Source organism: Megascapheus bottae, chromosome 3 (assembly GCF_031878675.1).
Source record: "Megascapheus bottae isolate mThoBot1 chromosome 3, mThoBot2.hap1, whole genome shotgun sequence".
NCBI lineage: Eukaryota > Metazoa > Chordata > Mammalia > Rodentia > Geomyidae > Megascapheus > Megascapheus bottae.
The window spans coordinates 35381773-35404062 of record NC_143511.1 but is presented as its reverse complement, the minus strand read 5'-3'; the positions used below and the strand labels follow the sequence as shown (position 1 = coordinate 35404062).

Sequence of the window (22290 nt, the reverse complement as noted above, 5' to 3'; positions counted from 1 at the left end):
GTCCTGCGTGCCTGTCTGCGCGTGCGCATCTCTGATGCACGCTCCAGGTTTCCGGTCCGTTCTGTGGTCACCTCAGCCCTCACTCCCGGGCTCTGGCCTCCGGTGGGAGAGATCTGCGGAGTCGTCTAAGCCGAGAAGCGAGCTGCAGGGTCTGCCCCAGGCGAGCACGACCGCACAGACCAGGGCTAGCCAGCCCGGCGGAGGCTCGACCCGGGAGCGCGAATACGGAGCCTGTGGCGGAGGCCCGAGTGGCCGAGAGGGTCAGTGGAGGCGGCGGCGGCGGGTAGCGGGGCTGGGGTGGGCGGCGTCGCTGCGGGTTGGTGAATCCCCAGAGACGCAGGTTAGGCCCGGGGTGGGGGGAGACGCTTGCCTCCGCGCGCCGCTCCGGAGATGAAGGCCTGGCGAGGGGACCGGTGGAGGAGGCGGCGGCGGTCACCACGGAGATAGACCGTTGGGAGCCCCAGGAAGGGCAGGAAGTAGCCCGGAGGACGGGGTGCTCAGCGCCTGCGTGCAGCCAGCACACAGGTGCGGGGAGGAGACGTCCTGGGTCCCCAGAAGGCAAGTTGGAGTGAAGGTGGAGCGGCCGCGTAGGCCTGGATGTCTTGTAGGGGTCTGACCAGGCCAGGTTCAGGGCCTCCTCTCCCTGATGCCCCTTCTTTCTGCGGCTCCCGCGACACGTTCCCAGAGGTCTGCAAGTGACACCCTTGGTTTTTTCTGCTGGCTCCCACCAGCTCTGCCTGTGTTGATGGACTGGAGGATGTGGATGACAGTGTTTGCAGCATAAGATTAAAGTCTGAAGACACTGTTCCTCTGTCCATTGTGGTCTAGTTTTCCCTCCCTCCCTCCCTCCCTTCCTTCCTTCCTTCCTTCCTTCCTTCCTTCCTTCCTTCCTTCCTTCCTTCCTTCCTTCCTTCCTTCCTTCCTTCCCTCCCTCCCTCCCTCCCTCCCTCCCTCCCTCCCTCCCATTTCTTTTGTTTTTGTGTGTATGTGTTGGTCTTTTCTGGGACTTGAACTCAGGGTCTGGGAGATTTCCCTGAACTTTTTTTTTTTTCTTTGTCAGGGCTAGTGCCCTACACTTGAGTCACAGCTCTATTTTGGAAATAAACAGTCTCATGGACTTTCCTATCCGAGCTAGTTTTCGAATCATGATCCTTAGATCTTAGCCTCCTGAATTGCTAGATTGATGAGCAACAGGCACCCAGGTTTGGTCTAGTTTTCTTAAATGCAGCAAATCAAATTTAGGCAAATATTTTAAGAAATACTAAAAATAAACCATTTTCCTTATGCCCAGGCTAGCCTCTAGAATGCAGAGTACAGAAAGGCACTATTATGCCAGGCATAAAATTTTTGATATCTCAAATTCTCTATTCATGTCGATTGTCTGATTTTAAGCAATTTGAACAGAGGATAAACTCGAGGTGTGGTCAGTGGTCCATTGCTTGTCTAGTTTGTGCAAATCCTAGGTTTGATCTTCAGCACCACAAAACAAAGCGGAAAATAGGAATATTCTAAGGGAACTTTATTCTTTATTTTGTGCTTTGTGTTTAATGCTGGCTGAGTATAGTGTTTAGAAAGGAGTTCTTTGAGAGATTAAGCTGTCTTCTATCAATTGCTGGTGTTGGAATTAGAAAGGTGTGTGCTTCCACCCTGTCATCTGGTTAGCCCTTTCTGAGAATTGCCCCAGTATTTCATGTGGCGATTGGACAAGTTAGGTCCTGATCCAGTGATCTGCTTCTCCCGTAGGTCCACCATTAATTCTGGACAGTTTTCCAAGAGCAGTGGAAAATGGACAAATTGAAGGTAAGTTATCAGGTGGTTTGCCTTTCATGCTCTGTTGTAATGAATTTGATGAGGCTTATGAAGATCTGTTGTTTGGAATAGTAATTAGAAATAGAGGAAAGACAGTGCATACAATTCAGTCAGAGGAGACCTACACTGTGTCTTTTGTCAGGGTCTTTTGTGTGGGTCTGGTGTAGTTCAGTTGCCAAGATGACATGATGTACTTGACAGTCATAGAAAAGGAAAAATAATATCCATTACATCCTCTGCATCAACTAATTACTTGTATGATTGGAATATTTCCCAGAACTTCAACATTTTTCTCTATTAAAGTTTATCAGATTGTGAACAGCTGATAACCATTGTATCATTGTTATGTTCAACTTGTGTTTTTGACTGGTTTTGTGGTCCTGGGGATTGAACTTCTTGTTGCCAACTACCCAAAGTGAACTTGGTACCTGTAGCAGAGTGAGCATTTTGTACTTCGACTTGTTTAATCCAGAGGTAAACTCAAAAGGAAGGCAGAACAACCAAATGTTTCCTGTCAGTCTGTCTGGGGTTATACCAAAATATATCATTTTGTAAAGATTTTGTTGTGTATTCACATTTTGTTTGTCAGCATTTTAGTTCCCTCTTAGTACTTTCCTGATTCTGTCAGTAACTTAAATACAGTCAGATTTAGGAGATAATCTCACATCTACTTTCACACTTGTTACTTTTAAGCTCATACTGCCATTATCCCCCCACCCCTTTCTCTCTATCTCTCTTTGCCTTAACAAAAATTCATCCAGAGGCTGGGGCTGTAGCTCAGTGGTAATATCAATGAAGAATCAGTCCTTGTATCCAACATGAGATGATAAAAGATAATAAACATGATAGGAAAGTTTATTGGGAAAGAAATAAGATGGAGGAAGGAAATTGTTGTTCTATGATATGATGCTAGGAGCCATCTTTAGGATACAAACAAGAGTATAAGTGTTACAGGTAGTGTCCGTGAAGCTCTCAGAGATGGGTCCCACTTCTCCAAGATTCTACCAAGACTTTAGTCACAGTGGACTCTTAAGGACACTTTGTTTTTTTCTCACTTGTTTTTGTCAGTTGTGGGGCTTGAGCTCAGGGCCTGAGTCCTGTCTCTGAGCTCTTCAGCTCAAGGCTAGTGCTCCATGACTTTGAGCCACAGCTCTACTTCTGGTTTCTGATGGTTAATTGGAGATAAAAGCCCCACAGACTTTCCTGTCAGGGCTGGCTTTGAACCTCATCCTTAGATCTCAGCCTCCTGAGTAGCTAGGATTATAGGCGTGAGCTACCAGCGCCCATCTCATGAGGGACACTTTGGTTATACCAAAACCATTTATTAGAATTCAATTTTGCTTCAATGATTTGTAATGTCCACATAATCCTTTAGAAATGATTTTTTTTTTTTTTTTGCCACCAGTCTTGGGGCTTAAAGTCAAGGCCTGAGCGCTGTCCTTGATCCTTGAGCTTTCTCCAGGCTAATGCTCTATTTATTTGAGCCACAGCACCACTTCAGCTTTTTCTGTGTATGTAGTACCAGGGAATTGAACCCAGGTCTTTGTGCATGGTACTCTACCACTAGGCCAATTTCCAGCCCCAGAAATAATTCTTTTTAGTTTTACACCAGTCTGTTTATATTCATAATATTATTAGCAAGCCTATATAAAGTGGGAGTTTGGATATTGAATCTGAGCCTTCATGTGTGTTGATCTTTATACTCTGCTACTGAGCTGTACCCCCAACTATTTTAATCATAATTAAAACCCAGTCAGACAGAGTTCTAATGTCTAATATATAGAAGGAGGTCAAGAAACTAATCCCGATTACTAAATACCAATTACTAAATGGGCAAGGTCACTGTGGAGAGACTTCTCAGAAGACAGGGTAAAGAATGGGCAAAGAAACACATGAACAAATGTTAATCATCCCTGGCCATAAGGGAATGTAAATCAAGACAACCCGGAGAATGAAGTGGTGCTGTGGCTCAAGTGGTAGAGTGCTAAGCCTTGAGCTGAAGATCTCAGGGACAGTGCCCAGGCCCAGAGTTCAAGCCCCATGACTGACAAAAAAACAAACAAAAGCAACTAACCCTGAGATAACACATCTTACCTTAGAGTTAGATTAGCCAATATTTTGAATTCAAGCAGCAACAAATGCTGACAGCATGGTGGTGGGGGGAGAAAGGAACCCTACTGCACTGCTAGTGGGAATGTAAACTAGTACAGCCACATTGGAAAGCAGTCTGAAGATGCCTTGAAAAACTAACCATGGATCTTCCCTATGACCCAGCAATATCACTCCTTGGCATCTACCTATCTATCTGTCATGAGACAGGATATGATAAGGACACCTACACATCCACCTTCATTGCAACACTTTTCACAATGGCCAAGATATGGAAACAACCCAGATGCCCCACAATACATTAGTGGATTAAAAAAATGAAGTACCTATATACAGTGGAATTTTACATGGCCATTAGAAAGAATAAAATAATGTCATTTGCAGGATGAAACTAGAACAAATCATGTTCAGTGAGGTAAGCCATGATCAAAGAGACAAACCGCACATGTTAACCCTGATACGTAGAAGTTAGATCTAAAATGCACTGGGATATGACAGCTTACACAGGCTTCCAGGTATCCATATACAATGAGACCTAAAGGTGGTAGTCTTAGGAGAGAATTACAAAGGAGCAATACCCAAGTGCCTCTTCATGTGTCTATAAAATAATATGCATACTGAAACTCCAAAGAGATGGAAACTGGACTTTTTTCCTTGTTCTGTATTCTTTACCTCATATACAGTGCATTCACATGCACATCTGTGGGCGGGTGGTAGGAAGGCATGGAATCCGAGGAAAAAGGATGGAAAAGTATAGCAGTGGAGTGCACTGGACATTGATGAAAGTGAACTGTGCCACTCATGGTGGAGATTGATGGAGGGAATGGCAGAGAATGAGGGAAAAGATGACACTGTGCAAAAGGAAATTTACTTATTTACTTGGATGTATATCAATGTAACCTCACACCTCTAACAATTTTTTTTTTTTGCAACCAGTAGTATTAGGTTGCCTTCATAGCTTGTTTTTCTTTATGAAGTTTTCCTAGCTTTTCTCAAGCCACCTTTGCTACCCCCCCCCCCAGCACCCCTACATAGGGGTGACACTTTTATGTCCACTTCTCATTCCAGGAAGGATTGCTTTTGTATTTCTAATAAGGTCATATATTTATAAAGTAACTTAAGGTAACTGACTTCTTTGGGATAAGAGCTTACCTTTGTGTTATTATAAATCCATCATACACCTGCATTCTATCTTTTTACTTCTTTCAAGGTAAAAAGGCTATTAAGTTATATGTGAAAATTTTTCCTGTATGTAGTTATCCATAGTAGTGACAAATAACTTAAAAGGTATAAAATTGGGGCAGGGAGTTTGGCCTAGTGGTAGAGTGCTTGCCTAGCATGCACAAAGACCTGGGTTCGATTCCTCAGTACCATGTACATAGAAAAAAGCCAGAAGTGGTGCTGTGGCTCAAGTGGTAGAGCTCTAGCCTTGAGAAAGTCCAAGGACAGTGCTCAGGCCCTGAACTCAAGCCCCAGGACTGGCAAAAAAAAAAAAAAAAGTAAAAAGGCGTAAGATTGCAGGGCAGCTGGCCACTGTGGTTCATGCCTATAATCCTAGCTATTCAAGAGGCTGAAATCTGAGGATCATGGTTCATAGCTAGCTGGGCACTAAAGTCCATGAGAGTCTTACCTACAGTTAACCACTAGAAAACAGGAAATGAAGCTGTGGCTCCAGGGGTAGGGCAGTAGCCCTTGAGCTCAGGGACAACACCCAGGCCCAGAGTTCAAGCCCTACTACACACACACACACACACACACACACACACACACACTCTCTCTCTCTCTCTCTCTCTCTCTCTCTCTCTCTCTCTCACACACACACACACACACACACACACACACACACACACACACACACACACACACACACAAGATTGCAGGGCACTGGTGGCCCATGCCTCTATTCCTAGCTACTCAGGAAACTTAAGATCTGAGGATCATGGTTCAAAGCCAGTCCAGGCAGAAAGTCTGTGAAACTCATATCTCCAATTAATATCAAGAAAACTGGGAATGGTACTGTGGCTCAAAAAGAAAAAAGTATTAGTCTTGAGCAAACACAGCTGAGTGACAGTGCCCAGGCCTCGAGTTTAAGCCCGTGGCCAACAAAAATAAATAAATTTGTGTGTGCCAACTTTATGTCCTGTTACATAACAATTACTTTACTAAGTTGGATTTGTCACCATTTCTATGGATTTCTGTCATCTGCACATGGAAATAGTTTTTCCTTATCAGTTTTATGCCTGTAATTGTGTTCTCATCCTTTCTTGAAGGTAATGAGCATTGTCCTTTGTTTGTGATTATGATGGGATTGTGTGTCATTTCCCATCTACTGCAATAGTCAGGAAGTTCTATCCAGCTCCTCTGCTGAATCCAGCTCACCATGTATGTCCTGGGTTCACTTCTGTGTTACCCAGTCTCTGTATTACTTACAGGAGCCCCAGGAAATGTTCAAGGGCTTGTTTGGAGTCTGGCAACTTTGCCTGCATTACTGTATCCCCTATAGAAAGCATAGTTCATGGCTTCTGCTTCTTTTGTCTCCTGCTCTTTTCTATACTTCGGATTTCACTGAGAAATTCCTGCTATTGGGCCTTTGCATTCTAGTGCTCTTAGGAAAATGCAATTCATTTTTTTCTGTGTATTTGAATTGACCTTTCTTTGTAGGGCAGGAAAATAACTGTTTGATTTACCTTCTTGAGTTAAAATTAATCCTTCTCAATTGTCAGAATCTGTTAAGAAAGTGCCCTCTTGGTGTGTTTTGGCCTATTTTCTGTTTCAGCCCCTTAAATATTGATGATGCTTCAGTTTTTACTATCAGTACTTTCCTCCTTAATCTTGTAGAATAACACAGTTCATCTTCAGGAACTTTTCTTTTTTTTTTTTTTGCCAATCCTGGAGCTTGAACTCAGGGCCTGAGTGCTGTCCTTGAGCAATCTCAAGGCTAGAGCTCTACCACTTGAGCTACAGCACCACTTCCGGCTTTTTCTGTGTATGTGATATTGAGAAAAGGAACCCAGTCATTGTGTATGCTAGGCAAGCACTCTACCATTAGGTCAAACTCCTGGCTTCAGGAACATTTTGAAGCCTAATTAGAGTACAAAATTAAGAGAATTAAAGTCGCTTACGTTAATCTTCTCTTCACCTTGCATACATAACTCATGGTACCTGTGGGTGTTCATTCAGTTAAACATTTATGTTGCTGCAAGAAGGGAATGTTTGAGGTAAGATGTTTATGGTAAACATTAAAGGAGGTAAGTGGTTGGCTAGAGGTAGTATCTATCTGTAAGAATGAAAAAAGCAAAATGATTTAGAACTGACTGGATGAGAGCAGCCCAGCAGTGATGGAGAGGAAAGACACAGGAGCTCAGTTAGGTGCTCAATCATCAAGGGGCCCAAAAAAGGAAGGAATAGCTAGCAAAGGAGACCAAAGAAACTAACCAGGAGTAAAACATACATGTTTGTGTATACAAACAGTTTGACTATCAGCTTTTCAAGAGCAAGAATTATACTTTACTCATTATATATCTCCAGAACTCAGATAATATAAGGAGAAAATAGAAACTAGATTGAGTTAAGCCCAGGACTGGCAAAAAAGTATTCATATTATCTTTATTTCTTATATATTAAAAACTTCAAAGCTGGGTATCAGTGGTTTACAGCTGTAATCCTAGTTACCTGAGAGGCTGAGATTTGAGGATTGTGGTTTGAAGCCAGCCTGGGCACTGAAGTCTGTGAGACTCATATCTTCAGTTAACCACAAGCAAACTGGAAGTGGTGCTGTGTCTCAAGTGGTAGAGCCATTGCCTTGAGCTGAAGCACCCAGCCCCAGAGTTCAAGCCCCATGAATGATCCCCTCAAAAACAAAAAACAAAGACAATGTTCTTCCACTGTGGTTTGTTTTCCTTCCAGTTTGTACATACAGTGAGATATACAATGTTCATGGTTAGCTCTGCCCATTAGCTTGAAAAAATTTTGCCTTTTCCATGTCACCCAACTGTGATCATTGCAGGGACCACCAGTGTCTTTCAATGATGTGGCTGTGGACTTCACCCAGGAGGAGTGGAAGCAGCTGGATGCTGATGAGAAGGCAATGTACAGGGATGTGATGCTGGAGAATTATAGCCACCTCATCTCCCTGGGTGAGATAGCTTGATTTCTTGAAGTACTTTCAATGTCATTTTCTTCCTGAGCTTGTGGACAAATAAGAGCTTTTAGTTCCATTGGGGCAGAGCTTGAATATTTGTTTGTTCTTCATTGAAAGGCTCTCATTTTGGTAAGGTAGAAAAAATGGGATCTTAGCCAGGTACTGGTGGTTCATACCTGTAATCCTAGCTATTCAGAGGCTGAGATCTGAGTATCAAAGTTCAAAGCCAGTCCAGGCAGGAAAGTGCATGAGATTCATCTCCAATTAATGACCAAAAAAAGCAGGGAGTGGAGCTGTGGCTTGAATGATAGAGTGCCAGCCCTGAGCAAAAGGAGCTCAGAATGCCAAAGCCCCAGGACCAGCACCATAAAAAGGAGGGAGGCCCTTTATTGTGCAGTCTGTAAGGCAACACCCTCCAACACAACAGAGATTCCAAAGCCAGCCAGCTGACTTAAGTGCTTGTCCACTTTTTGTTAACAGGGTATGACTTTACCAAACCAAACATGATCATTAAGTTGGAGCAGGGTGAAGAACCATGGATAATAGAAGATGACTTTCCCTCTCAGAATCACCCAGGTAAGAGAAGAGTCATTAAAAAAAAAAAATCTGGGCACAGTGGCTTAGGCCTGTAATCTAGCTACTTAGGAAGCTGAGATCTGAGGATCACAGTTCAAAGCTAGCCCAGGCACTAAAATACATGACACTCTTGTCTTCAATTAATTACTAGAAAACAGGAAGTGCCACAGTGGCTCCAGGGGTAGGGTAGTAGCCTTGAGCTGAAGAGCTCAGGATAGTGCCCAGGAATAGGGTTCAAATCCCATGTCCCCTACTCCCCCCCCCACAAAAGATTATCTCAGTTCCTTTAGGAACTTGATGCTTAAAGTTTTATACCAAATATAACACACTAGTATGAAAACTCTTGTATGTATGTATTCAGAATGAATATGGAACATATATCAGCATATTCAAATAAATACCAAACATAGTATTATAAAACTTTTCTAAGCCCTGGCTGTTATCTAAATGGAAAGAAATGTGAGGTTTTAGACTATCTGAATTTGTATGTAAGGTAGAATGTAAATATTTTAGAAGAATTGACTTAAATATCCCTTTTGCCCCATAGTTATTCTCCCACTTGACTCCATTTGCTGTAAGTCCATCTATTTATTCCTGAAGTTAGGCCTTAGCACCTTTCAGTGACTTCTCTTTTCATTTTCTAGGTTTGTTTCACCCTTTCTAAAAAGTTTAAAAATAATATTATAGCCGGGCGTGGTGGTTCATGCCTGTAGTTCTAGCTACTCAGGGGGCTAAGATCTGAGGATTGTGGTTCAAAGCCTACCCAGCCACTGAAGAAGGTGAGACTCTTATCTCCAATTAACCACTAGAAAACAGGAAGTGAGGCTGAGACTCAAGGGGTAGGGCAGTAGCCTTGAGCTGAAGCACTCAGGGACAGTGCCCAGGCCCAGAGTTCAAGCCCATAACAACAACAACAATAATGATATTTGTAAAGCAATGCAAGTGCTTGTATGAATATGAGTTTAACTCTGTGTGTCCTAGGGCTTGCACTCAAGGTCTAGACACATCCCTGAGGGTTTTTTTGCTCAAGGCAAGTACTTCAGCCACAGCTCCACTTCCAACTACTTGGTTAATACAAATGAGTCTCACAGACTTTTCTGCCTAAGTTGGCTTTGAACCATCATTTTCAGTTCTCAGCCTCCTTCATAGCTAGGATTACCAATATGAGTCATCAGCACTGGGCCCTTTTCAATACTATCCCACATTCCTTCTCCCTCACAATCACAAGTCATATCTATTAAAAAGCAAAGAGAAAAGAGACTTGTATACTCATCTTATTTATGAAGACTGGTCTTAAAGCCAGAGACAACCCCACAAATCAGGCCTTCAAGTACCTGTCCCATTTTATAGCTTGTATATTCATCTTACTCCTTTTCAGAAGACATCTGGGAAGTTGAAGACCTAGTAGAGGGAATCCAAGAAAATAAAGACCAACATTCAAGGCACATTGTTGCTATCAACAATCAAATATACGGTGTGGAAGCACACATTGTTTCTTCAAGCACAACAGCTTACAGCTGTGTCTCCTGTGGGAAGAATTTAGAATCTGTTTCAGAATTGATTGGCAGTGATGGAAGCTATGCAAAAAAGAAACTGGATGAATGTCTTGAATGTGAGAAAATATGTCATGAAGAGAAACCCTATGAGTTTAATGAGAATGGAGATGCCTGTTCTCAAAGTGAAGAAAGTACTTTGCAGAAAATTAACATTTTAAAGGGACCTTTGAAGTATGAATGTGTGCAACCTTTAGACACTGAAGCAGTTCTCATTGCTCATGAAAGAGCTTATATGGAGGAGAAGCCCTATGAGTGGAACAATTCCAGGCCAGACTTTATTCAAATGTCAAATTATAATGCATACGAGAGATCAGAAATGGAAATAAAGCCCTTTCAGTGCAAAGAATGTGGAAAGTCCTTCTGCAAAAAGTCAAAATTCATCATACATCAGAGGGCTCACACAGGAGAAAAACCTTATGAATGCAATGTGTGTGGGAAATCCTTCAGTCAAAAGGGAACTCTCACTGTACACCGGAGATCACATTTAGAAGAGAAGCCCTATAAATGTAATGAATGTGGAAAAACCTTCTGTCAGAAGTTACACCTCACACAGCATTTGAGAACTCATTCAGGAGAGAAGCCCTATGAATGTAGTGAGTGTGGGAAAACGTTCTGCCAAAAGACACATCTCACCCTACATCAGAGGAATCATTCAGGAGAGAGACCCTATCCATGTAACGAATGTGGGAAGTCCTTCTCCCGCAAGTCAGCCCTCAGTGACCATCAAAGAACACACACAGGAGAGAAGCTCTACAAGTGTACCGAGTGTGAGAAATCCTACTACCGCAAGTCTACGCTGATCACACATCAGAGAACACATACAGGAGAGAAGCCCTATCAGTGTAGTGAATGTGGGAAATTCTTTTCCCGGGTGTCATACCTTACTATACATTATAGGAGTCATTTAGAAGAGAAACCTTATGAGTGTACTGAATGTGGCAAAACCTTCAATCTAAATTCAGCTTTCATCAGGCATCGGAAAGTACATGCAGAAGAGAAACTCCATGACTGCAATGAATGTGGGAAATTCTCTCAGCTGCCATATACTCCTGACCATGATCCAGCCCATTTAGGAGAGAAACCTTATGAATGTAATGAGTGTGGGGAAACTTTACTTGAAAATTCAGCTTTCAGTGAGCACCAGTCACTTCCAGAAGAGGAGAAAACTTACGAATGTAATATATGTGGAAAAGCATTCTCAGATTTGTCATGCTACACTGTCCATTACAGAGGTCATTCAGAAGAGAAACCTTTTGGATGTAATGAATGTGGGAAAACCTTCTCCCACAATTCATCCCTCTTTAGACATCAGCGAGTACACACAAGTGAAAAGCCGTATGAGTGTTATGAATGTGGAAAATTCTTCTCTCAGAAGTCATATCTCACTATTCATCATCGGATTCATTCAGGTGAGAAACCCTATGAATGCAGTAAATGTGGGAAAGTCTTCTCCCGGATGTCAAACCTCACTGTACACTATAGAAGCCATTCAGGAGAGAAGCCCTATGAATGTAATGAATGTGGAAAGGTCTTTTCTCAGAAGTCATACCTCACTGTGCATTACAGAACTCATTCAGGAGAGAAGCCTTATGAATGTACTGAATGTGGGAAAAAATTCCATCACCCATCAGCCTTTACTAGCCATCAGAGAATTCATAAAAGAGGGAATATCAATGTACTCAATGTGGTAAATTAAGACAAGTCAGTATGAAAAATCATCTATTACAAATAGATGATGGAAGTCTACCAGTGAGTCAAGAGAATTTTTGTTCGTTTTGCTTTGGGGTCAAACACGTTTTGTGCATGTTAGGCAAGCCTTCTACCACTGAATTATATCTCTAGCCTGGGGATCAAACACTGCTTCTAGATGGGGAGAAGCATTGAGAAATGAGATTTGTTTTAATCTGAATTTTCAAAGAATTCCTAAGAGTGCAACAGGAAGCAAAGCCTTCAGCAAGACCATATGACTCACAGGATACTAAATTTATACAGCAATGAATTTTATAAATATTTAATATTTATTTTGGATTCAAATGTATTGACATATCAGGGAATCTTACTAAGCAAAATCATGATGAATGTGAAAAACATCTTGGAAATTACTGTGCTTTAAAGCCATATTTCAGTGTAAACATATAGGAAAGATACAAGAAGCTTATCAGTTTTCAATAAACCTTCATTTTGTGAAGTTTTAAAATCTTCAGGAATTGATTGTATGAACTGCACTTAAGCTTGTGACATACTGTATTTTAAAAATATAAACATACTATGCAATTTTATCAAGCTTGGATTTGAATAACGAAGAGACAGTATTCTTACATTTTTGTCAGAGTGGTAGAATGCCAGGAGGGTGGGTTATTGGTATAGATACATCTTTTCCTATTATTTGGAGGGGGGATTCATGGGGCTTGAACTCTGGCCTGGGTACTGTTCCTGAGCCCTTTAGCTCAAGGCTACCACCCTACCCTTGGGCCTGGGTACTGTCCCAGAGCTCTTCTGCTCAAGGCTATCACCCTGCCCTTGAGCCACAGCCCCACTTCCTGTTTTCTAGTGATTAATTGGAGATAAGAATCTCTTGGCTTTATATTGCCCAGACTGGCTTTGAACCACAATCCTCAGATCTCAGCCTCCTGAGTTGCTAGGATTACAGGTGTGAGCCACTGCACCCTGCTCTACTATAGGAATTTTACAAGTAGATTTTTGTGAGGGTCACTTTAGTAGAGGAAGGATTGATTTTTTGTTTTAATCACCTGAACTTGAGCAAAAAATATTTTCAAAAATACTCTTTTGACAAGGTACTTAGATAATCTGAAATTGTTGTGAAGTGTATGTTGGTGAAAAAGGTAAGACTAGGGGCCAGGAATTTAGCCTACTGTTAGAGTGCTTACCTAGCATGCACAAAGATCCAGGTTTGATTCTTTGGTACCACATATATAGAAAGAGCCAGAAGTTTTGCTTGGCTCAAGTGGTAGAGCTCTAGCTTTGAGAAAGCCCAAGGACAGTGCTCAGGCCCTGAGTTCAAGCCTCAGGACTGGCCAAAGAAAAAAAAGTTATACAGTTCATAATCCAAAGTACCCTACCTATTATGCCCTCCTGTTTTTTGATCGACAGATATGTCTAAAGCACCAATATTATCTAATTTAGAAGCTTTTTATGTTATTTATGTGTCATTTTCTCTTTTGCCCTTTATTCTGCTCTTTTGGAATGAATTAGAATGTTTCTAGCAGTTTCTAGTTGATTAGGTTCTTCTCTTATTCCTTGTTGGACGACTGGTTATATAGCTTTCTTCACACAGTAAATCCTTTTTGGCTTAATTGGATAATGATAATTCTACCTGATTGATAATATAGTGTCCCCCATTTGTCACAGGGAATATAGCCCAAAACATCTGATGGGTGCCTGAAATGAAGATAGTGTTGCTACTACCCAGTAGATACTCTGCAGTATCTAGGCTCTGCAGTAGCCAAGGCTGTGAATGCAGTGTGCCTGTGCAGGAAGAAGTCAGGTATGAAAGATCTCATCAACACACTCAAAATGGTGTGCAGTATAAGATTTACAAATTTTCCATTTAATGTGTGGATCTTGGTTGACCCAGAAAACTAAAACTACTGGAAGTAAAACTTTAGATAAGAGGCTAGTATTCTCTGGTTGTTTTCATCATATCTCCTAGTCCTAGACAAATCAAGTAGACATGGATTTGTTCCAGAAAATGACCATCAAATGAATCTTATTCCAGGAATGCATAGTTCGATATTCAGAAGTCAGAGACAATAGGGCATGTGAAGAGAAAAGGTGAGCTCTGTACAAAGTACTGAGTAAAAGTCATGTTTATTTTTTCTCTGCAAACTACAGAAGGGAACTTTCTTAGGTGGAGAGTAAAACAAGAATATCACTATCAAAATATTTTTTAAAAAGCTATTACTATTTGTTAGTCCTCATGGCTCAGCATTCAGGTTCCCACAATTTCCCCTTCCTAAATATTATGTGATAGCATGATTTTTGTTTCTGTCTGAGCTAGCATACTCTGGATGCTAGAGAATAAACATTGAAATAGGCAAGGAGCCAGCAGACCAATTTCTACTGTGGAAGCTATGGAGCCCATGGGAACAAAGCCAGGAAAGCCAGTCTGAAAGGCCCTAATTATTACTGGCTTCCCCCCCTCTTCTACCCCCCCCCCAATCATGGGGCTTGAACTCTGGGCCTGGGCACTGTCAAGGAGCTCTTCAGCTCAAGGCTACCACCTTACCCCTTGAGCCACAGAGCCACTCCGATTTTCTCACTGTCTTTAGTGTCCGGGCTGGCTTTGAACCTCGATCCTCAGGTCTCAGCCACCTAAGTAGCTAGGATTATGGGTGTGAGCCACTGTGCCTGGGTACTACTGACTTTTAATTTTCCCAGTTCTTCAGAGTTGTTCTAGCTTGCTCTGAATATTTTGAGAATAGTTCTGGGATTTCTGTTAATATCAATGTCTACCTTCCACCGTACAAGTTGACATGAGGATTTGAAATTTTTCCAAATACTATCGATGTTTACCCATTGTGGATGAATTGGATGGAAAATTTAAGTTTTTAAAACTATGGGGCCGGGAGTTTTGCCTAGTGGTAGAGTGCTTGCCTAGCATTCACAAAGACCCGGGTTCAATTCCTCGGTACTACATATATAGAAAAAAGCCAGAAGTGGTAGTGAGGCTCAATTGGTAGAGCTGTAGCCTTGAGAAAGTCCAAGGACAGTGCTCAGGCCCTGAGCGCAAGCCCAGGACTGGCAAAAAAAAAAAAAAGCTAAAGGTAAATCATATCATTAGACTGAGATCTGAGGATAAAGGTTCAAAGCCAGCCCAGGCACAAAAGCACCTAAGACCTTTTTTTTTTTTTTCCATATAATTTTTATTGTGATTAATAGAAGGGTTACATTATATTCACCAGATAGAAGGTGCATTACTTCACAAACATGGATACCCTTTCTCATGTTTTGGTTCCCATTTCCCTCCCCCCACCCCCGCCCCTCATCTTGTTTTCCTCCCTTCCCTATCCTATTTCAAATAACCAGATAAACATATACATACAATATATCACATAACAAGGTAAAATACTGTAACAATATGAGATATGAGAGATAACATAGTTGTTAAGGACAACAGTCACTCATATGGCTTTTGTTTCTATATCATGGAGGTCAGAGACCTGAGACTCTTATCTTCAATTAAATGGGAAGTGGGACTTGGCTCAAGGGTAGGGCGGTAGGCCTGAGCTGTGCCCAGGCCTCAAGCCCCATGACACCCCCCCCAAAAAAAAACCAAAAAGTAAAGTTACTGTGTTCCACACTGGAGAGGGAAAACTTGAGATTGTCAAATTTATAGCTCTAGGACAAAGGACCGGGTGATTGGAAACGAGATACATAATTTGTATTTAAGTTAACCCTTTTGAAACCTAGACCCACTAATCTTTTGGCAGCTTGGAATTTAAAGGTGTTCCTTTTTTTTCCCTGCAGTATGAGTTAACTAGGAGACCTTGCTAGATCACAGCAAACTTAGTTACATAACAAGTTTACTGCTAAGTTTTTTTTTTTCCCTTATAAATTTAAAATTAGCGGGGCATAGTGGCTCATGCCAGTGATCCTAGCTACTTAGGAGGCTGAGATCTAAGGATTACATTTCAAACTCAGTCCGGGCATTAAAGACTGTGAGACTCATTTCTAATTAGCTACTAGAAAAGCAGAAGTGATGCTGTAGCTCAAGGGGTAGGGTGGTACATTGTGCTGAAGCACTCAGGGACAGTGCACAGTTCAGAGGTAAAGCCCCACAACCAACCAAAAACAAAAAAAACAACAACAAAAAAATAACCTACGGTCAGTATTAGGCAGATGACATAAAACACCATGAAAGAAGGCTAAAACAGCATTTTTCACAAATAATTAAGAACTATGTTTGGATAACGTTTTTGGCAAGGCATGTTACTATAGAAACTGATCCTTGAACATGTCCTAGGCTTCTAGTCTTTAGGGCCTGTAATGAAAATTGGGGAAATGAAGGACAGTTTCTAAATTAATTTATAGAAATCATATAAGCTTATAGAAGGATCTAGATGCCCCCATTGTACACCAAGATTCTGTTTTTGCTAGGAATTTTGACATTTTAAAAGTTTTAAATTTTTTTTAAGATTTTATTGACATTGATTTTTACATCATATTTCAAATGCCATGTTTAACAAACAAGTATTCAAGAAGGGAATCTATACAATCACTGGCACATAGATTTTAGAACATAATTATAAGCTAAGGGTTTTAATGTCATAATCTATGTAATAAAACATTATAGAGTATATAGCTCATCCAAGACCATGTCCATAACCTTGGATATCCAAATATTGAGTCATCACTTGTGTACTGTTTGGATCTAGTATCCACATATTAAGGATACCTTGTGCCTTTTGTTCCTTTGGTCTTGACTTACCTCACTCAACATGATTCACTGTAGTTTCATCCACTTCCCAGCGAATGCCATTGTTTTGTCTGTTGGCTATGTAGAATTTTCCATTCATCTGCAGTAGGGCATCAGGGTTGTTTCCATCGCTTGGCTATTGTGAATAGTGCAGAAATGAACATGGCTGAGCAATTGTCCTTATCATAAACTGGGTTATGATGCTCAGAGTAGATGCCCAGAAGTAGTATGGCAGGATCGAAGGGAAGGCCTATTTTCAGTTCTTTAAGAAAAATCCAAACTGCCTTCCAGAGTGAACTAGTTTGAATTCCCACCAGCATTGCAGTAGGATTCCTCTTTCTCCACAACCCTGCTAGCATTTGTCATTGTCTGAGTACAGAACATTGACTGTTCTAATTGGGGTAAGGTGATATCTTCAGTTTGTTTTATTTGCATTTCCTTTATGACCTTGGATGATGAGCATTTTCTCATATGTTTTTCTGCCATTTTAACCTCTTCTTTGGATAAGTCTCTTTTTAGTTCCCTTGCCCATTTAGTGATTGGTTTGTTTGGTTTGGTGGGGGATTACTTTCTTGAGTTCCCTGTAGATACTGAATATCTTTTCCCAGTAAATATCTTTCCCCAGTTGGTTGACTGTCTTTCTACTTTAGTAGCTATGCTTTTTATCTGTGCAGAAACTTTTTATTTTTACGTTAGTTCCATTTGTCAAGTCTCTCTCCAATCTGTTGTGACCCTGGTATTCTGTTCAGGAAATTTTGGCCTTTGTCTGAGTTCTGGTGTCTCTACTACTCTATCATGTAACAGTTTCAAGGTTTCAGGTGTGATATTGAGGTCTTTTATCTATTTTGAGTTGATGCCTATGCATGACAATAGGCTGGGATCAATTTTTAATTTTCTGCATGTGGCTGCCCAGTTTTGCCAGCATCAATAATTGAATAGTCTGTGTTTGTTCCACTGTATATCTCTGGCTTCTTTGTCAAAAATAAGTTGACTATAGGTATTATTTCTGCATCTTCTATTCTGTTCCATTGATCTTCTGGTCTATTTTTGTGCCAATGCCATGCTGTCTTTGTTATTATGGCTCTATAGTAGAGCTTGAAGTCTGGTATTGTAATACCATCTGCATTGTGCTTTTTGCCTACAATTGTTTTAACTATTGTAGGTCTTTTGTTGTTCCATATGAACCTTTGGATTACACCTTCTATTTCAGTAAATAATGTTTTTGGGATTTTGATGGGGATTGCATTGAATTTGTATATCAATTTTGGCAGTATGGCTATTTTCACTATGTTGGTTCTCCTTACCCATGAGCATGGATGTCTTTCCATTTCCTGGTATTCTCTTTAATTTCTTTCATTAGGCTTATATAGTTTTCATTAAATAATTCCTTTATATGTTTGGTTAAGTTAATTCCTAAATATCTTATTCTTTGGGGGCAATTGCAAATGATATCATTTTCTTGATTTCTCCTTCTGTTCATGTATTGTTGGCATACAGAAAGGCTATTGACTTTGCAGATTGATTTTGTATCCTGCAACTTTGCTAAAGTGGTTTATTCTAGGAGTTTGGGAGTGGAGTTTATTGGATTGTTCAAGTACAGGATACTGTCACCTGCGATAGGGAGAGTTGGTATACCTGTCTAGTTCCTGATTTTAAGATACATGGTTCTTGTCTTGCTCCATTTAGTATGATAGTAGCTGTAGATTGTTATATATGGCTTTCATTATTTTAAGGAATTTACCTCCTATTCCTATTTTTTCTAGTGCTTTCAACATGAATGAATGTTGTATTCTGTCAAATACCTTCTTGCCATCCAGATTAATTATCATATGATTCTTAACCGTAGCTCTGTTGATATGCTGTATTACATTAATTGATTTGCAGATGTTAAAGCAGCCTTGCATCAGTCTTCTTGATTGTAGTGTATAACTTTTTGAATTTGTTTCTGGATTCTGTAGGCTAGTATTTTATTGAGGATCTTTCTGTCTGTGTTCATTAGAGAGATTGGCTTTTGTTGGGTCTTTCCTGGGTTTGGGGATAAGTGTAACATTAGCTTCATAAAATGAGTATAGCTTTTAAGTCATCTTTAAAAGTCTTCTAGAATTCCACAGTGAAACCGTCGGGACCTAGGCTCTTTTTGGTTGGCATTTCCCTAATTGCTTCTGCTATATCATTGTGTAAAACTTGTTTCTTCAGTTTGCTTATCTCTTCTTGGCTCAATGTTGGTAGCCTATATTTATTTAAGAAATCGTTTTCTACTAAATTTTCCTGTTACTTTGAATATAGGCCCTGGAAGTACTTATTCAAATGGACTGAATTTCTTAGTTATCCAATGTGATTATTCCCATAGGATCTCTAATCTTGTTTATTTGAGTCTCCCCTCTATTTTGTTGACTCTTTCATGGAACCAGCTATTTGATTTATTAATTTTATGTATAGTAAAACATATTTCAATCTCTGATATTTCCGATTTTATTTTTCTTATTTCTGTCCTTCAAGTTGTTTTAGAATTAAGTTTTTCTTATTCCTCCAGGTGATCCAATTTCTTCTTTAGGTTATTTACAGAACTTCTTCTGTCTTTTTAGTATGGGCTCCTGGTGCTAAAAATTGGCACCCATTAAATGTGCATTTGCTGTGGACACCTCCTTCTTCTGCTGTGCCTTAGGGCTTAGGGACTAACCCTCTTTTGCAGCACTAATAAATCAGGGAGATGTGTGTGCCCATGCATGCACAGCAGGGATCATCCCCCTTCTGCTTCACTCATCGGGCAGGACACAAGCTGGGAACAGGTGTCTGAGCATCCACTCCTCCCTGCTTTACCACAAGCCCTATACTCGGTCATGAGCAATGAGGACTCTCCCTGACCCCATTTCTAACCCAGGAATCTGAGACTCTGAGACGTCTAGTGGACGGTGCTGCCTCCCTGCTGGATGGAGGGTGTGGGTCCTGCTCTAACTTCAGTGACTTGTCCAGTTCCCTTCTCTCAGAAGCTGCCTCTATTTGCCAGTGGCCCACAGGGGACATCTGAAGGTCTAAATTGATGCTGTTGACTGGTGAGGCTCAGGAAATTCTAGAGAGTGGCCTTTACCATTACATCCTCAGTCCCCTGGGCAGTGAGACACTGACAAGGCAGTCCTCTGGCTGGTGAGGGCTGGGTGTGTTTGAGCAGGTGCCCTTGTCCATCTCTAGACAGCCTGGCCTAGCAGGCCAGGAGTTGGATTCAGGCCTGATGTTCAACTCTTTGGGGAGGATCATTTTGTCAGTGCAAAGGCTCAGTGAGCTGTGGGTTTGGGACATTCAACAACCTCATGCTGTTCCCTTGTTCACTCACCCTTCCCTAATTCTAGATCTCTAGACCAGCTCCAGAAACAAGAAGCTAGAACTCCCCTGCCCGTGATCTATTGCTGTCAACTTAGCTACCCGGAAAGGGCTGTAGTTTCAGGAGAGGGTTTCAAAGCCAGCCAGGCAGGATGGTATTGAGAGTCAGGTCTCCAGTGGATCACCTGCAGAATGCAGTTGGAGCTTTGCTTCCCAGTATAGAACACTACCCTTAGGCTCATGAGCACAAGGACAATATCAGGTCCAAAGTTCAAGGGAAAAAGTAGCTGCACTTGGGAGTTCTGTGAATATTCAAATCCAGCCCTTGGTCTTTCTTTCCAAGTGGCTACAGAAATGTTATCTTCTTTAACATTGATATCCTCAGCTTGCCTATGGCTGGATATTCTCAGTGTGGATAATTCCCCCAGGTTGATCCAGATCCCTGCAGAGTGAGCTCTTTTGTTCTTATAGAGGAAGCTTCTGAGCATGGCTGTCCCAGTGTCCAATGTGGATGTGTATCCCTTGTTGAGAGCACTGAGCAGGGTCTTCTCAAAAAAAGAGGAGCAGTATATCTCTCATATGGTGCGATGTGGAGGCAATGCTTGACAAGTCTAGATGTATACCTGTTTTCATTCAAATGGGCAAGGAACAGAGATCCTTGTCTGCCCAAATCATTGCATTTTGCCATTTTTGTCTTATCACAGACAAGATTTGATATTCTGCAGGGTATTGAGACTTCTCATTGATATTTCCCCTGCACTATCAACTATGTGGCTAGTCTTTCCTCACGCACTACAAGATGAGAAAAGCTGCCATGTTGTGTCTGGGAACTAAGACAAGAACTTCATGTATGAACTATGTTTTTCTTGAAATCCAGAACTTGCCTCTGACAAGTCTCTGAAGTATGGCCATTGTCCCCTGACCAAGGTCACTTTATGACACTGTGGCACAGAAAACCCTGGCACAAAACCCTTTTGTTTTCCTATCTCTCCCTTTGTGTGTTTTTCTGTGTCTACCTTATTCTCTTTCAGTCACATGTACACTCACACGTACAGTCAAACTAAATAACATACACACACACACTAACACACACACTACGTTTGTTGTTTTAGGGGCATGACTTGGGGCCTGGTTACTCACCTGAGCTCTAATGCTCCAGGACAGTCTTTGTCGCTTGGAGCCCTACAGATAGTTCTGGTTGTCATATAGTCTGAGATTAGTCTTAGGGACCTTGCTGACTGTCTTCAGTAGGAACCACCACTTTCAGATCTTCCTCTTCAGAATAGCTAGAATTTCAGGACTGAACCTCCATGCCTAGCTCTTTTCCCATTGACCAACAGTGAGCAAGAAGCAATTCCTCAACTCTGTCCCTTAGCTGCAGTAGAGGCAGCAGTAGCAGCATTACCCTCATGAAGCCCTCCTGTGGTGACTAAGTCTCATCTCCTTGAGGAGTCCACCAACTGTGGACTCTGACATTCACTCGCCTCCCTGGCCTGCCCTCAGGATGCTGCTGCTGGTTTCCCCGGTATAATTGTGATTTAATCCTTCTTCCTATACTAATAGGTGTGAAATTGTGATTTCTTGAGACATGCAGTGTAGTGAAAGTGAAGCAAACTCTAGGTGCTCAGAGAGGGTGGACCCCCCCCCTTCAGGGGGTAGAGAAGCATGGTGCATTCCATTCCCTACACCTGCCTAAAGTCCAGTGTCATCCTGTGCAGTTCCTGTTTCACAGCACACATGCATGCTTCTCATTCACACTCAGGATCCAGGAAGAAGACAATAAGCAGAGTCTTGTAGAAACACTTTTAGGTTTTTTGTGTTTTTGTTTTACATTATCCTATCGGTAGTCAAGACTACTATTTTGTGTTCGGTTTGTGTTCAATCCTGTGAAGGCAGGCACTATTGAAACACTGAACATCTCTTTTGATCTCCTGGGTCCAGGATGCTATCTCTGAGTTGAGTATAAAGTCCTGTGTGAAGGCACCATGTTGGAAGCACTGTGTTCACTGAATGGAGGGTGAGGTCAGAAGTCTTGCAGAGACCTTTGCTCTAGGAGGTTTGGAGAAAATTTCGGGAAGCTAACAAAAGATTCTTGACACACCATGCACAGTCAGTGCTCATGGTTGAATCAAAGCACCATGTGGGTCTTGAGATCAGTGAAAAGACAACTGCACATTGACTCCATGTACATTTCCCTTGTACTCCTTAAGCACATGTTGTGGTTCTCTGCCTGTCTCTCTCTTTCTCTGTTTTGCTGCCCATTTGATTGTTTCCCTCTCTCTATGTCCCTTTTTCTATGTCTCCAAATGACTGTCTTTCTGTGTGTCTGTGTGTGTCTGCCTTGT

The 22290-nt window shown here is 41.5% G+C and overlaps 1 protein-coding gene across 7 annotated transcripts in view; it reads left to right on the top strand.

The window, feature by feature from the left end:
* The first annotated feature begins 53 nt into the window (after positions 1-53).
* Positions 54-22290, top strand: part of Rbak (RB associated KRAB zinc finger) — a 132732-nt gene continuing 110495 nt past the window's right edge. For 4 of the 7 annotated variants that reach the window (XM_090329886.1, XM_090329885.1, XM_090329887.1 and 1 more), the window contains exons 1-6: positions 54-260; positions 1744-1800; positions 7925-8054; positions 8540-8635; positions 10014-11940; positions 13561-13696. In XM_090329886.1, coding sequence (XP_090186012.1) covers positions 1786-1800; positions 7925-8054; positions 8540-8635; positions 10014-11887 — 2115 coding nt within the window. In that variant the 5' untranslated portion in view covers positions 54-260; positions 1744-1785 and the 3' untranslated portion in view covers positions 11888-11940; positions 13561-13696. Of the gene's footprint in view, positions 261-1743; positions 1801-7924; positions 8055-8539; positions 8636-10013; positions 13313-13560; positions 13697-22290 lie in introns of those variants that run through there. The other 3 variants (XM_090329889.1, XM_090329890.1, XM_090329884.1) reach the window with 3 other exon arrangements.